The sequence below is a fragment of the Aedes aegypti genome, chromosome 2, assembly GCF_002204515.2.
Source record: "Aedes aegypti strain LVP_AGWG chromosome 2, AaegL5.0 Primary Assembly, whole genome shotgun sequence".
NCBI classification, from domain to species: Eukaryota; Metazoa; Arthropoda; class Insecta; order Diptera; family Culicidae; genus Aedes; species Aedes aegypti.
This window is the reverse complement of record NC_035108.1, coordinates 135,777,245-135,794,511: the sequence shown is the minus strand read 5'-3', so window position 1 is coordinate 135,794,511 and position 17,267 is coordinate 135,777,245. Positions and strand designations below refer to the sequence as shown.

General features: G+C 36.2%; 1 protein-coding gene across 3 annotated transcripts; it reads right to left on the bottom strand.

Annotated features, from left to right (window-relative positions):
• Positions 1-736: 736 nt before the first annotated feature.
• Positions 737-16,801, bottom strand: LOC5577708 (protein lethal(2)essential for life). Of its 3 annotated transcripts, none has more exons than XM_021842502.1 (4): positions 16,505-16,801; positions 6,110-6,594; positions 1,564-1,711; positions 737-1,228 (listed from the first exon to the last, which is right to left on the bottom strand). In XM_021842502.1, exons 2-4 carry the CDS (start codon positions 6,516-6,518, stop codon positions 1,201-1,203), a joined length of 585 nt encoding a protein of 194 aa, XP_021698194.1. In that variant the 5' UTR covers positions 6,519-6,594; positions 16,505-16,801; the 3' UTR covers positions 737-1,200. The 3 variants fall into 3 exon arrangements, with proteins under 3 accessions (XP_021698194.1, XP_001663486.2, XP_021698195.1); XM_001663436.2 differs by having other exon boundaries at positions 6,110-6,505; XM_021842503.1 differs by having other exon boundaries at positions 737-1,711.
• Positions 16,802-17,267: the final 466 nt, after the last annotated feature.

Sequence of the window (17,267 nt, the reverse complement as noted above, 5' to 3'; positions counted from 1 at the left end):
ATCATATGTCATAATGAATCAAAAAAGTATCACTATTTGCGCTTACATGCAGAAAATATGCTGATACTTTTTCAGCTATGTCTGTGTAAAAACAACTGATTTTCATTAAATTGCAATCGCGAGATAAATGACCCACAATCATCGATGCCCAGTACATAGTTCAATGACGGCCTACCTCGCCTTAAGGCCGCACGGGACGTCATCATAATCACCCTATCCATTTCAAGAAGCAAATCCCAAGAACCACTCCATATATCGATGCGAAAATGTATCACTATGATTCTATATATGTAGTGCACAACCCGATAAATTTTCAGCTTCATCGGTTCACTAAAACTCGAGATTTGCTTCCACAAAGCTTTGATGATTATTGTTAGAGTGAGACGAAAGATAGGGAAAATAACACGGTCTCCCGTGTCCCCTTAACTAACTAACATTCCTTCCCTTCTCCGATGACTATAAAGACTTGAACGGCGCCGATATTCACTTTCAAATTTTGAGCCCTTGATTAGTGCATATAAAGCGGAAAACGAGTCTCTTGACTTGTTCTTTTAGAGTTGTTTGGCCCATAGAAAGGGTGAGAATGGACCAATTTATTAATTGAGTACGGTTCTTACCGAAGTAAGATATGAGATCCATTGACTCAGAAACACCTTCACGTCACTATTGCATTGTATAGAATAGGAAACTAGGTTAACTGTGATATACACTAGGCAGTAATTTCAAACCGTTTGAGTGATGTATTTCGGAAAACGTGACGGTTTATTCTTCTGTTAACTAACAATCAATCAAATGTATCGATAAAATTTTCACATCTATAACGTACACTATTATTGAATCACATTTTGTGCCACATGCCAGCTAGGATGGATTAGTCACTTTCATTCGCTACGATGATATTCTAAGCCTATTTCACGACGACGGATCCATTGCACTCTCCACTCCGAGAGCCTACCATCATCGCAATCTTTGGTGTCTGGTGAGTTGAAGTTTGCGTTTTATTATTATCTGCTGTCTGTGCATCACAATGTGGCCTCGATTTGATTTCTGTCAATATTTTCCCGATTGAGTTTTGGATATCGTGCCTTTCTGCTACGCGAGAGGGCGCTGTTCGTTATATTATGCTTATTTTTATTTTCGGGTGCCTTTCGCCTTTCAAGGTGAGTATCATGTCTGAGCTGTAAGGTGCCTCAACAAAATCTATTTAAGGTAGAACCCGATTCGAAAACTACAATAATGGAAGGGAAAAGAATAAATAAAATACAATGATCAACAAACCATATTGGCTGCACCTAAAACAATGGAAAATGAGAGCAACAACAAAAAACGAAACGGAAACCAAACATTCGAAATATAGGACTTTTCATCTTCAACTGCAGCTGTTCAAATTTGGGAGGAGGGGCAGTGGGTTCAAATGTGGTCTCTGGTAGATTTAGATTTCTGAACTGCTATTGGTAGATGTACGGAGTTTAGCTTGTTTTACTCGCTCGTTCTTTGGTATGTTGTCTTTGGTGAAGGTGATATTTTGACATCTTCGGCTCACGATTTGTGGACGAGTTTTACTTCTTATCCTCGATGGCAGGCTTGCCGGTGTGCCAAATGGGGACGAATTTCTCCACTTTTGGGGCTGGCAGACCGATTCTCGGGGCAGTGACGGTCAGGACTCCATCCGAGGAGAGGGATGATACAACCAGGTTTGCATCATATCCAACTGCAGTGGTAAGACAAATAATGCTTGATGAGTGTACTTAATTTTAAAATATTCTATTTTAAATTATTTTTAACAAGCATACAAAATCTCTGGAGTTGGCTTGCCCTCTGTACAACCAAAACCAAACCTAATAGTTACAGTAATTAATATGACGTAAACGTTGCATAAATCGAGTGAATATGGTACAATACGAAATAATTGATCGTTTTAGGATATGAAAATCATATAATTATCTTGGCGTGATGTAATCGAGAAGTAAACCGCGCTTAAATCAAGCGTGACAAATTGAAGCGCGATAAAACTGAGCAGTGAATCTAGAAACTAAGATATTCGCAAAACAAAATCTAGCCTAAGAAAAAGTCACAGAAATAAATATTTGAATTTATTTCGATACTAGTGGTCCTGCCAAAATTCGTCTTGCCATCAAGAAGGCTGTAGAAAAACGTCATGAAACGTCCCGTACAAAATGACAGATTCGTTCACTCACGTTTTTCTGACTTTTCTATTCTATATCCTGAGCTTTTAATATCCACACGTCGGAACACTTTAGGAATGTAACTATGGAAGAATTTTCAAAATCCGATAGCTCTTTCTCAAGCCATATCGTGACATACAAACACCATTCCATTTTTTATTTATAGATTCAATTGATTTTATGACAAAAAACAGTTAATTGACGAAACATTCACGAAAAATCAACCTTATTCTGCCTTGTTATATCCAAATGCTCGAAGTTTTTGTTTAATTCATCCATGCATAAGGCTTTGCACAGTGCTTTTAATTACAGTTTTGGAATATTTTCCCTTTTTTGCTAACAGAGAGCGGTATAGGGCAGAGAGAGCCGAAGAAAAGCGAATCCACCGCAGAAAGAAAAGGCAGCACGAAGAAAGTGTGGTAGCTGAAGCTCAAGGAAGCATGAACCGGAATGATATGCGGAGATTCTATGCAACGATCTGCTAACAACTGCTAGCCCGTTGTCTAGTGTGGTGCTTCCTTCAAAGGGCAACTCGTCCACTGGAAGCATTAACGTGTCGGTGTCTTTTTTTTTAACGGTCAATGGTGCGCGGCATAATACCGTATCAGTGCCCGCCATGTGCAATGATTGAGAAGGGAATTTGCTGACCGATAAAACGCGGCGACTGCCAGGTGGAAGGAGCATTTGCAGCAATTGTTGAACGGTGAAAATGGAAATTTAGCGAGGAACAGGATGAACAAACACACTCAATCACGATTTGCTTGTTCGGAATTTTTTGATACTGGGTATGAATTGTAAATTATTAAAAATACCGAACTTTCAGCTTTTTGATTGATAACTTCTGAGTCAGTTATGATTTTTACTTTTAACTGAACTACAGTAGCTGTCAGACCCAATTTTGCAACATTACCGAACAGGCCGCAAAGTCAGTAAAAACAATTACCTACTATTCAGTAGTTTTTGTTTTTACTGAGGGATGGTAAACAAATTATGTCACGCTAAATTTCAACTTTTTTGACCACCTCCCCCCCCCCTTTGTCACGTTTTTTGTATGAGTCCTCCGAACTTTTTGTAAGGCTTGTCACGCTTGGTTTGATCCCCTCTCCCCCCCTCGGAGCGTGACGTAATTCGTGCATGACCCCTGACTTGTCGTCAAAATCAAATCAAAACAAACTGATGCGCATGCGGGAATGTGAAATGAGAATTTCCTGCTTTAGAATCATCCAGCGCTAGGAGACACGTCTATGGCAACCAAACTTTTCCTGCACCCATTTTGCGCTTTCTCGTGGTAAGTACCGTAATCCGGGGTAACATTGATCAGCGGGGTAACATTGATCGGGATGACTCATCTTGTTAAACGTTCAAATAAAGATTTATTGATGAAGCATTTTCGAACCATGAATGGTGCCTCTCTTTCGTATATTCATAAGCTAATGATAATTAAGGTTTTTGCGAAAATTGCGTTTAGTTCATGTTCCGAGATTCAAGGTGTTTTTTATTTTGAAATAACTCAAAAAGTAAACGACTTGTAAGAGTTTGGTCTTCATATTTGGCTTCAGGGGCCCTGATTTTAGTAAGTAATGACATTTCCAATATTAGCGAACGTTGTTTACTTGGGTGATCAATGTTACCCCATATCAGCTGAATCAAAAAATCACTTAAAACATTTATTAAAACATGTTTAAATCTTTCGAAAAACAAAATAAAGTACATAGTTAGGAGCGGTGGGTGCCAGTACTTGTTTTAAAAATATAAAACTTGTAACATTTGTATTGTGAAATGAAAAATTTAAGAAAAACTAAAAAAAATGATCAATGTTACCCCGGATTACGGTAGTCGAAATTAAGTGACAAACTCAACTATTTTAACCAAAAAGGCTCAGCACGATTTTAACTGCTCTACGTTGGTAAATTCGGTTGGTTTCCATACAAGAGGAAAATTCATCTGCATCATTGCGTTTGCCTCTTGTATGCAAAACAACCAAAATATAATGATTTTGTCACACATTTTTCGATTACTTCCACTAAGATATGAGCATAGCATACCTAAGGTGAAATAAAATTATAATATTTTTGTCTGATGGCTGAGATATAAGCTCTGAACCATTGTAACGCTGTTTTTTTCTGAGGTTGACCATCTTTACTCAGCACCTTACGGACCGTCTACCTTGTTACGACCATGTGTCTTTTATTTTTGCTATAAGGCCGGTTTGCTACTGACAAGAAAAGGAATCACCTATCTCGATGCGTGGAAAATTTCTCCTAAGAAATGGTCAAGAAAATCACTTTTTTCTGATCGTAGTACGCAGTTGAGAAGAAATGTCACTTCAAAGGGGGCTCTATGTAGGAAATTTCTTGACCCTTTCAGTCAAGGAATTTCTTTACTTTTCTTGAGCGAAACAGCATACTTAGCTATAACCGTTAGACCACTTTATTTTGATTAGTGAAATACTTTCAGCAATGGGACAAATATATGTAAACTGTTTTTTTTTAAATCCGTGTAACGCTGTTTTGGGGTCATCGTCGTCTACGTGTTTTTTCATAGGAGCGTGACAGTTAATAAACAAATTCACAATCAAGTTCAGGCTTCTTACTTGATACAGTTTGGTGAGCTTCTTAAAAAAAGGTGATATTCACCATTGACAGCTTCAAAAATTTATAAATAAATTCACTAAGCAGGTCTTTCAGGAATTCGTCATGGTTTTCTACCAAAATACATTCAAGTACCATTGCCAGAAAAATTAGACAGCATTAATATTTCGAAACTATACCAGAACTGTTATAAAAATTCGTCCCAAAATTCAACAAATAAATTTCAGCCATTGCTACCTAGATGGATTTTTCACGCTTTTGTGCAGAATCGTTTAACGCACATGTTGTACTTTCGGCTCTACTTTGAAAACTCAGGTCAAATACCAGAACACTGTATTTTTACATGTTCATACATACTGGCATTGGTTTGGCTACATAATGACAAATTGAAGAGGTTTAGCTAAACACTTGTGGCTAGATTTTGCTGTACGCATACTTTACCTTAAATGAATCGGATATCTCATTCAAATAAATAATCCTAACAAAATTCGCGAGTTTGTATTAGGGTAGATGTAACAGTATTCACCATCATAAGGAAAACTGTTTGTTCAAAAGTCTTCAATCCATCTTTTAAATCTAAGACCTGGTCAGACAATTTGTTTATGTATTTACAACTGGAGTTAAGAATACTGGATAACCTGAGCCAGTATTCGCCATGTTTATAATTTCGATTCCTGAATGCATCACCGATAGACGTAGTGGTAAACGCGTAGCTATTCAGCGAGACCAAGGTGAGGATCACGGGCTTTAATCCCGCAGGTCGAGGATACTTTCGTAAACAAAATTTTCTCGACTTCCTAGTTAATAATTGTGGAAATGTACATAGGAATACTAAGCTGTAAAACAGGTCCTATTTCAATTGGGACGTAACGCCACAAAGAAAAAGACCATGGCAAAAGTACAAAGAGGAAATTTGTTTTATTTTTTCTATTACTTTCCCACCAAAATTTAAGATTTCATAAAATGTGGATGCTTCATTTTGCAGTAATTCAACGAAAGCTGAACAATTTATGTCTATTTGTATCACAAAACGGTGTGTGGGGTGGCGAATATTGGTTCATCTACCTGCTGAATTTTGTATTTATCTATCCCTCTTTATATGTTCTGACCCGGGCCCTCTGAAGCCTAAATCCAGCACTGCAAGTTGTGTGTATGCATAATCTCTGTCTGTCAAGAAGCCGAACGATTTCCTCCAAGCCGATTCATAAGAAATTTTGCAACAAATATTTTAGCAAATGTTGCGTGACTGCAAAAATCTACCCTTTCATGTTCTAGACATCGGTGACACTTCGAAAAACAAAAACGAAAAATGCTCTCCATAAATATACTCACTTGGAAGCAGATAGCGCCGCGAGAACTGCCTCGAGACGTAACCCTGCTCATCGCGCTTCTCCTCGTGTTTGCCCTCGATGGTGATGTATTTATCGGTTTTTCTCACGGTGACCTCGTGCGGGGCAAACTGATGCACGTCGACTTCGATCACAAACTTTTCCCGGTCTGAATCGACCCGGGAACCGACGTCCCGCAGGGTGAAGTACTTCCAAGGACGCCACAAACTGGACCAGCGTAGCGGAGGCATCGGGGGATGACGCCACCAGAGGGGATCATCGCTGAGGACCTCTTCGGTGATGGACTTCTCCATAACCCGCGAATACAGTGGCAGATCCCAGTCATCCCACCAGCTGCGGTAGTGAACCGGCACCAGAGACATCGTGCTGGTACTGCGAACTAGGGGACGCATCGCAGAATCAACGGTGCCAGATGACGTCGAAGAGTACACACGGGGAGGGGGTAAGAAGAGATTTCCTCTTATGAAACTATTTGACCAAAAGAATGATAGTGTAATTTATCGATTTAACAGCATGTCACAAAAGCGGATTTATATTAATAGCAGATGGTTAGGCGATGGTATTCGGACGATGGCGTGCACAGGTGGTTTGTATAAGGGAAGATTGATGATTGATTGCACTCTAATCTAGATTTCTGAGATATTTTAATATGGATATGGTACACGGCCCCTTAGTGGCGGCATCTGATCGATCAAAAAGGAATAACAAAAATATAACTCATTTATATCAGTCATTGGTATTTATATAACGTTCATGTAACGGATGTTTTGCTTAATATAGAGTGGAGGACAAAGGTCAGTCAGTTATAATTATTACAAATATATGTAAAACAGCAAATGTGAATGCGGTGTATAAGGATATGTTATTCTGCGCAAACGTTGCTTTCTATAATAGCTTTCCTTTTCTTCTAAAACACCATCCTGGTTGGACCATGATTATTCCATTTTCCAAAGATGGACAGTATTGGATGCTGTCTGGTACTTTCCTAATATTCAAGTATTTTCGGCCATAATCAAATTTATATTTTTTATATTTAAATAATGATGAATCAATACATTAAACTCCTATTTTCTCGAAATACTACAAATGAGTATTTACTATTTCCCTGTGTACCATAAACTACAAAATACATTGCTCTTAAATTTTACCAAGTAAATCAAAAGTTTTTCAGTGCTAATTAGAACAATCTTTTAAAATCAATCAATGAATATAAAGCTTTTCAAAAATAAATATAACGTTGTTTGAATACAACCTTAAAGCAGAATAAATAACTTCATGTGTTTCTCTTGTTGGAATCTGCATAAGAATTTTTTTTCATGAAGTTGCAATGGATTTCATAAATTAATCTTCCCAAAGTTGAATTTTTGTCTTCTCCACGAGTTTTCCGTCAGATATTTTCTTCTAAATTCTAACATAAGTTACATTAAAAAATCGTTTATGGATTTTTCATGGCTACATTTCATGTATCAGTTTAAGATATTTCAAAGAGTATTTTTCAAAATTCATCTTACTCTTGTCTTGATACATGTAGCTCCTGAAATCAATTCTGAGATTCTGCCATGAAGCTTGGATTTCTTTCCTAAAGCATTTCCCAAGAGTTTGAATTAAATGCAATCAAGTATCGTATCAAGCATCGAGTCATTTTAATCAAATGTAAGTCATCGTAATGAAATGTAAAAGTTTCCGAAAGTGTGTCCAGAGATACCTATGAGAAAAAACTTAAAGAATTAAGGCGAAGTAGGCAGTCATTGAAATTTGTACGTGTTGTTGATGATTGTTGCTAAATTGTTTCACAATTTCGAATCAAGGAAAATCAGTTGGTATTGCACTGATGCATCTGAAAAAGTATCAGCGTACTTTCTGTATGTCAGCGCAAATAGTGATATTTTTCTGGATCAATATGATCTATGAGGATTGAGATTTAAAAAGACACTACACGTTAATGCTTCCAGTGGGCTATTTGCCCTTTGAAGGAAGCACCACACTAGACAACGGACTAGCATGCAACGCCCAGTGGCACAGTCGGAAAACATTCCTCTCGAAAAGTTTTAGTCAACATAGCTGCCAAAACGAATGACGGGTTACTTATCCTTGATTAGAGGTTCCTTTTTTGACTTCTCTCAGAATTAACACTAGTAACTACTTTCGTATCTATATGCTTCTTCCAGGTCACAAAAATGCCTCCAAAGATTCGTACAAGAATTTCTCCAATAATAGCTCTAGAAGCACTTTCAACATATTTTTCTTTTAGTTTTTTTTTCTATAGCTTCTTGAAATTCCTCTGATCATGGGAGTATCTGTCACAAATTCAGTTGAAAACTTGTATATTTTGAAGTTGGGTTTTCCTTGATTTATTTCTAAAGTAACCCAAGAGGAAGTCCTGCTTGGATAATTTGTATAACAGTGGACATTCGATGGATCTTCGTTGCATGGAACGACTTGATAGTTGGATGTTCGCTGGTTGAAAAAAAAACATCCAACTACAGTCCCCTCTCCACATCTCGATATCGAAGGGACCATCGAGATAGGGAGAGATCGAGACAAAGAACAAATTTTTGATGAATACTAGATTGAAAAACACTCCGTTGCCAAGAAAGTAATACACAAACAGACGTCATTTTGCGCTCCTAATTTGTTTTGAATCCCAAAACTTTAGTCTAGTAACCTTCGATATTGGTCATATCGACATACGGAGAGAAAATTGAGAACGAAAAATCAACAGAAACACATCGAGATATGGAGATATCGAGATAAGGAGGATATCGAGATATGGAGAGTGAAAATGTATGCAGACTGAAGGGACTTATGAAATCATCGACATAGGGAGAGATATCGAGATGTAGAACATCGAGATGTGGAGAGTCGACTGTAAAACGTACAGTGGTGAATCAAAATCCGGACGGTACCAATATCCGGATACTCTGATAATTATCATTAATTAAATGTAGAATTTAAATAATCATTCGCATAATTTTATACATAACATCTTCCTTCAGCTTTATTGGTCATTTTAGTTTCATTCGTAATCTAGTTAGCATTGCATAATAATTGGTAAAAATAAAAACAAATATGTTGCCTCAGTTTGACGTGATTTCATTGCAGTGTGGGTCAATACAGAAAGAGTTTCGACGAACGCACCACAACGTTTGATTAACAATTATACGATTAAATTACACGATTCAGGAAGTGTTTTATATAAAAAAGTGAATAAAACGTATGATTACATGTTCTGAGGCACTATACTTGTAATATAACGTGAAAATATACTTTAAATGGTAAAAAAAGAGACTGTCCGGGAATGCAGACAAGTGACTTTAAATCCGGACATTGCTCTAAAGCACTGTGTTTCGCCCGTGTGAATTAAAATTTGGAAAGTAAATTAAATAGAAAAGCAGAAACTTATATCATTAAAGTGTTACGAGTAATTAAAAGTGCTAAAAAAACAATGTGACATGTTTAATGATACTTTTTCAACACTAAGTACCCAATCACAATGTGTCTGCGTGAGTCCTGAACCAGTAGAGGTAATTGAACCATATAATTACTGAAATTTCATTTCGATTTGCATCGTAAAACAAACGCCTGCATTATTTTTTTATTGAATGATCATTAATGTGGCATAAGAATTAATTGTTATACACTTTTTATGGATTTTATTAAGATAATTCATGTTACGTTACAGGTGTCCGGATTTTGATGCATAAGTGTCCGGATTTAAAACCAACGCTCGTATAGCTGTCCGGATTTAAGGACAAGACATGCTTGATTATTTCAATGTTTTTCGTGATATTTTCATAAATTTTTACATGAAAAACATCGTTCATACCAAGATTTGGTATATAACTATATGTGTCAATATCACATTTCAATTTAATTCGTAAAATAATTGTTAAAAATAGAGTTCGAACATTCATTTAACCTTAGGCGTCCGGGTATTGATTCACCACGGTACTCGATTGTCAAGAGTGGATGTCAAAATAATTTTAACGTCTGAGCTTCACTTTGTGGTCTCCACATATAGAACAAATGTGCATGTGGCTGACACTACCAGAGACGAATAGAGACATAGTAGTCGGGTTCAGAATGGGTACCACTTGTAGTACTGTAGCTGGTCCCTTGGTACTGCAAAAGGTACCCAAGTTTGACACATCGCAGTACACCTTTCACGGCATTCTAGATTTTGCTCTATTATCTTTTGTGCCATAAACTTTTGGGCTACTGTCATGGAAGTCTTTATTACTTCTTTGACATTACCCGAACGCCATTACCCCGAAAGCATATTCTTTTGAGATTGATAGTTGTGGAGTATTGTGGTGTTGAATTTTAATCAATTAGATATTATATATTGCTGTGGATCCTAAACAGTCATAGTGCCAAACGCGCAATAAGATCATTCTGAGAATTACAGATTCAATTCGGACGGTTGAAGATTATTTAGAATTTCAAATTCCTCAGTTTCCAGGGCATAAAGTTCCTTCATGCTTTTTATACGACAAACTTTACTTATGTCAATATGATGAATTGACAAACCTAGCTCTAATAGCTGTAGAGGTGCTCATGATAATGTTAGGCTAAGAGACAGTTTTTAATATAGTGGGGATGTAACGCCAGAAATATAGAAATTTGCTATTGCTGTGTCTTAAAAGGGAGATTGGGTATATTGCATGTTCATTGGTTAATTTAATCCATTTAATGATCCGCTAGCACCACATCAATGACGGCATTATTATTTCATTATTTATAACAGTTATGCTCAATGAAAGCCCACTTTTAAAAGAATAGCCCAGTGTCTCAACCTTTTCGGTTTTGCGACCCCCTTTGAAGCTTTACAAACCGCTGACCCCTAAAGATCAATGTTCTGGACATCAACCAAATGCAATCATTCTGGTATGATCCTTCTGAGCAGTCCACTAATAATTCAGCCAGGAATGTAGATTTCTGGCTCCTAGCATTTTTTCAAGAGTATGACAAGGAACCTGCAGAAACAATGTTGACAACATTCAACAAAAATAATGCAAGGCAAGTAAGATAAACCACCTTCATCATTCACTGAAACTCTGCAGTAAATCGCAGTTATGTCCGGTTTTAGAAAAGAACTTGAGACAACAACGATTCACTTAGAGATGGTAATTTTTTCTAAACCGAAAATTCGTAATTAGAGTGTTGCTTCAAAACTGTTACGTCTATCTACCTATCCCAGCGGTATTTTGTATTCTATCCTATGAATTTGATACCTTTTACTTGTTTCTAAGATCTTTTCTGTTCTATACATACAGGATGTTCAAGGTACAGATGAGAGACTTCCCGGACTGTGGACTGTTAAACACATTATTTTACTCTTTATGTGAGAAATATAAAAAACAACGCATTTTTGGCCAAATGAGTTCTAAAGCTTTCAAAATATCCTGCCAACGTGAAATAAAAGTGCCAAGAATAAGATACATTCCTCAGCATTCGAAATCCCGCTACCCAGACAACCATAATGTACGTATAACGAAATCACCTGGAGGCTCTGTATGTGCAAAACTTTACTTATAAGATGTCGCGAAAAGGGCTTCTACGTACAAGAGTGGAGGCGATATACGTGCATATATTGTGTGGTGAATAATAGCATACAATGCGAGTGTATAAAATTTCTATCAAACTAGCATGTGATCTTATGCGACTAAACATATGATAACAAATGTTGATTTGACAGCTGCTACGGATTGATTCGACTTACTTTGTACGAGTGTACGGGACGAAACAAAATGTTCGAATGAACTCAGAAAAAAAGCGTTTTATGCGAGGAAACTCATCAATCTGACAATTTCATCCACTGTGTTTTGCGGGTTTGATGTAATTTGCTTGAATTAACGAGTTATTACGTGAACTTTCATGCGACTTCTGGTTGTCTGGGTAGCTTATCGACAAAAATATTTGCAGGAATCAATTAGAGATATCATCAGAAATCATCAGCTCTGAATACCCTGCATTGAATATTTTAAGAGACTGCTTATGGGCTTCTATGAAACAGATTCTCTGCTGTGGGGAAAAATTGTCAAAAAATTTCGCCATTAAATCTTTGAAACCTTTGTGAGATATCCGTTAGGAATCTTTGCAGAAATCTACCGAAGATTACTGCGACAAATATCGATTGAAAATTTTACTTCAATACTTAATGGTAGATTCACAAGGTTTCCCCAAATGTTTTTTGTAAAAGCGGTGAAAAATCTTGCTTTGTTCAATAACTCCAATAATTACCAAAGTTACCAAGGCTTTACAGACCCCCTGAGAGCTCGTCACGGCCCCCTAGGGATACGCGGACTGTTTGAGAAACCCTGGAATAGCCTATTTTAAAAATAGAGAAAATTTCATATGAGAACAAAAACTATGTAATTAAAAAAAAGCATTTATATTAAGTCTTCAATACGCAACTGCAACCTTATTTTCTAGCTCACATATTTTTTCTTTTGATGTAGGGGAATGCGGGGCATAATGGACAGATCAAGCAAATGCTTGTTTCAAGACCATACCATGACATGTTTCCAAATTGCTCCCGGCTAGTTTTCAAGTTTTATGTTAGTACGACGTGCTACATTCATTCATGGTAATAAGAATCATATCACATGCCCGAAAAGTGAGATTAAAAATTAGGTCCAAAACAAGGCTATCAAAAAGGTACGGGGGGCAAAATGAACAGTTGCATGAAATTTAATAATCCCAAAATATTTAATATCTGTCAGTCGTTCCGTTGTGTAAAACGGCTCTCCCTCTATCATAAGAGAACCTTTCTGGGTTCGTTATTTTGCTAAAAAAAAAGATTCTCCCACCCCTTTGCTTATATTAAAGCAGAGAAATCTTAAAGTCAAATTTCAAAGGACAATTGAAGCAAAACACCGTCAAACATTTCAAATGCAATACAGATTTCATACAGTGTATGAACTATTGATGAAGTATGCATATTCTCAGAGATTGAGGGGGTGTCCATTTCGCCCCGGATGTTCATTATGCCCCTGATCCCCCTAATATCAATTAATCTTCACCATCGCTGTAAGTACTGTTTTAGGGATAAAACAGCTAAAACAGAAAATATACTTTGTGGGATCAAGAAACTGTATTGGAAGAAAACTGGTGAGCAGTCCTATAAATGACCTTATTTTTACAACATAAACCTAACAAAAAGAACTGAATGTGTAAAAGAAATTAAAAATTTCGATCAAAATTATAGCCTCTCAAGCATTCCTGGACAGGCAGGGTAGCTTACATCTTAAGGCAACATAACTTATCGAAAATATTCTGATTTTCATTAGAACTAACAGTGTCTTTCAATATTTCGTGGCTAGCTCTTCCAGTAATAACTCGGCTAGCTTTTCCAGCAATAACTCGAAAGAACAACCTATTTTAGAAAGAAGGGAAAATTTGTGATGAAATGCTTGGACCTATGATATTATCAACCACTGAAACAGAATTAACAGGCCCACCTATATTTAAAAGAAAGTAAAATCGTTGATAAAAATCATAGGGATTGACCAATAGAATATTTCGAAAGAACTAATATATGGATAATAAAAAAATATATATCGTAATTTACAACGATGCGTTCTCTAACCTTACAATAAATACCGCGCTGTATTCTAAACTATTCGGGGTTATGGCTTATTTGAGGTAGTGGTGTTCGGGGTTATGACCCATTCGTGATAGTGGCGTTCATGGTAATGGAATGGAGCCGTGTATGTCGTAACGGTTTGCTCTTCAGATGCGTGAGTATGGAGCATTTTCATCTGCTGTCAGAATTCCCAAAACCAACGGGATTCGCTAATTGGAAGACAGTCGTGTTCCAACCTGCGAATCCTAACAAAATGTTGGGAAATTGCTGAATTAAATCTTGAATAAATTCTTGCAGCAAATGTTGAAAAAAAAAAGGTATACATGTTGGGTTTGAAATTTAAGTAATCGAAATTGTATGAAATCTATTAAAATGAATTGTACCAAACAAAATTATTAAATAAAACAGTTTACGTTGAGCATTCAGGCAGATGAGAAATGAATTCTGATCCGCGTAATTCAAGTTATACTTATCAACTTCGCGAAAAATGAAAAGATGTTTAGCTGGTGAAAAAACAAATGGGATCCCAACAAACATACTGGAGGAAATCGAGACAATGGAAATGGAGAAATACTTACATACCTTTTGTTTAAACTCCTGGTTTTTCTTTTTTCAAAAATATTTTGCCAATATAAATAATGTTGGGTTCAAACTATTTAGAAATTTTTCGACTAATATATTTGACCTCTAAATTCTGACGATTTCTAAAGGAATCATACAGTGAATTTATATGGTATAAGCTTTTTGGAAATTATTTAAATATAATTTGATCTTTTTTTATGGTTTTAGGATTTTATTTCTTAAATAATTTTTTGGCTGTCCATGAGTGAAAATCCATCGAACACTTGTGAAAACAAGCCTTTAGCAAAACTATCATATTGAACCCTACCAGCAAGTTTGAAATAATTGAAATTATGAACATCAAAGTGCAAACAACCAGAGAAAAATATATTGAAGCGGTACTTGTAGACATGTGTTTTTTTTTTATTATTTGTGTAATATCTGCGTCTGGCATTAGACGTGAAAAATCATGAAATTGGGCGAAATTGACAAATTAATATGAACGAATTTACTGTTTTTCAAGTGGTTCAAATATTTTATTTTCAATATAGGGTAGGTGTACCAGTTATGGCCATAGTGGTTCCCTATTTTGCCATACGTGATATCTTGAATGCCTTCACATTTTGAAAAATCTTTTGTGTTTTAGCAGTAAGATAAAGGATAAATCTTGATTTTAAAACATTCAGAAAGATTAAAAATGTAAAATTTATCCATATTTTGCATATGGCCAAATAGGGAACCACTATGGCCATAACTGGTACACTTTCCCTACTGCTATTTTTACGAACTGTTTATATTATTTTGGTTTATCTGTTTCGTTATTGGACTTATAAATTTAATTTTTGATATTTTTATTGAAATGTTGACAAAAACTGAAACCGTGCAAATCTGGAGAATCAGAAATCCGTTCAAGCTGAAAACTTGATGGACTGGGGATGTGCAATCGATCAAATTTTCAGCAAAAAGGATTGTCTGGTTGATTTGTGCTTTCGAAAATTTGAAGTATGGCTTTGATGCATCTTTACCGTGAAATTTGAAGAATTTTGTCTTGATTTTTTATTGCCCCTATATTATTATTTAAACTCACTTTATTCAACTTCATGAAAAAATGCCATCTTGGAAACTATTATAAAATAATTGTTTAAATTGAAAGAAAATACTAGAAAAGTACAAAAAAATAAAGCAAAATACCAAAAATATATTCGCTAGCTCACGACCTACAGTTTGGAAAACTATGCCATCCGGTAAGTTAAATGGAAATGTTTTATACATTTGTTGTAATGGAATTCTAAATGGAAGAAAACTACTTTTGATTAAAATTACTTTAATTTGGAGTTTATCAGAAAAAGTACCGATAATTTGCTTGGAAACAGTAAAAATTTTCAGTATACCCAGCTCAAAATTGATCAAAATTTAACTCACAACCGTTTGCTATTGAGTGCTTTAAAGCACGTATATGGCAACCCCAATCCCACCTAATGGATTTGACAGCAGCTAAGATCATTTGAGTATCCACATTGAAATGCATTTGAGTATCCAACGGTTGCTTAGAACATGTTGGATTCGAAAAGATGGCGGCGCCGCATACTGCTGCTTTAAAGACAATATAAAAAGAAACAGCTCCGCTCTAATGTTTGTCCTGGGTAAGCACAGCGCTTAGATTGATCACAGTCTTCAGTCCAATCGCAGGTTAGCACTTTAGAAATAAACTTTTTTGTTTTAAACATTTGGAATGAAGCCTTTAAATCACTTTAACACCGACGAGCTCTTAGTGAACCAAAAAAACTTAAGCGCACAGAGAGTTGCATAATTATCACAGAAATATTTGTATAAATATACTCATCCGTATGAATAATTTCTTAATGGTTTGTATTCAATCCGTGAAACGTGCAGAAGGCAGAGAATTATGTTACCTCTATAAATTACGAAATATGCACTAATAGCCTGGTTTTCACTGTTCTGTTTGTTTTTTTTTATTATTTGTTCTTCGTTTTTAAACTTCGCTACACGTTGTTTTGAATGTATATTTTTCAACCATCAACTTCCACTTTTCTATCCCAATCCTGTGCACGCCATTGATGGTTAGTTCGAGATTCACTTTTTATTGCGCAGTTAATAAATTTGAAACATTAATTCGTTGCACATTAGTTGCACATGTACATTAGTTTTCTGGTGCTTGCGAGTTTCAAATATTCAAATGTCCACATTTGTCACCACTTTCACTCTTACCTTCTCGAACCAGACGCTTCTAAGTGAAACCACTAAGTAAATGTGAAACCCTCGAAAGAGTAAGAGTCTGACGAAGATAGCAATAAGCACACCGACTAAAAGTGCTTCCGAATCAGCTGACGGTTACAGTGCTTTTGAACTTGCCACGCTTCGCGCGCGAATACTGAACCGATGGATTTTGGGTGTGGATTTTGCCAAGGGAGGACGAGCAGAGTTGCTTGCCAGCCGACCTGGTGGCTTGATGAACTTGAACTGTTACGGGCGAGAACTTCGGAACGACTATAATGGCTCGTGGGGATTGCGATTCCTCCGTCGATCGGACTCGTGTATATTTTTTTCTGTTTTGATTCGGTCCTCCCCGCTGCTCTTTTTATTGCCCGTACACTTTCTGTAGTTAGAATTCCGCTTCCCTGTTTTGGATATAGAACTACCATCACGGTGCACCCCAGACACCCCAGAAGTTTACAAAATTTTCAACATCATTTATATTTATTCATCTTTTTTCAAATAAATTCTGTTAAATTGATGAGCTGCACAAAAATACATCTAAAATCATATTTTGTGAAAGTTTAAAGTTTAAGTGTTAACAAATTTTGATTTGTTTTTGATGCAACAGATCTTATTGTTTTTTCTATGTATATTTTTAGTTTTATATATGATATAGAAGATTTGTCTGAAGCAAACTCTGTTGATAATTTCTTTTCGATACAGTCTGTAGTGGTTTTATACAGCTGATTCGCCTTATATTAGTCGAATAAGAGAC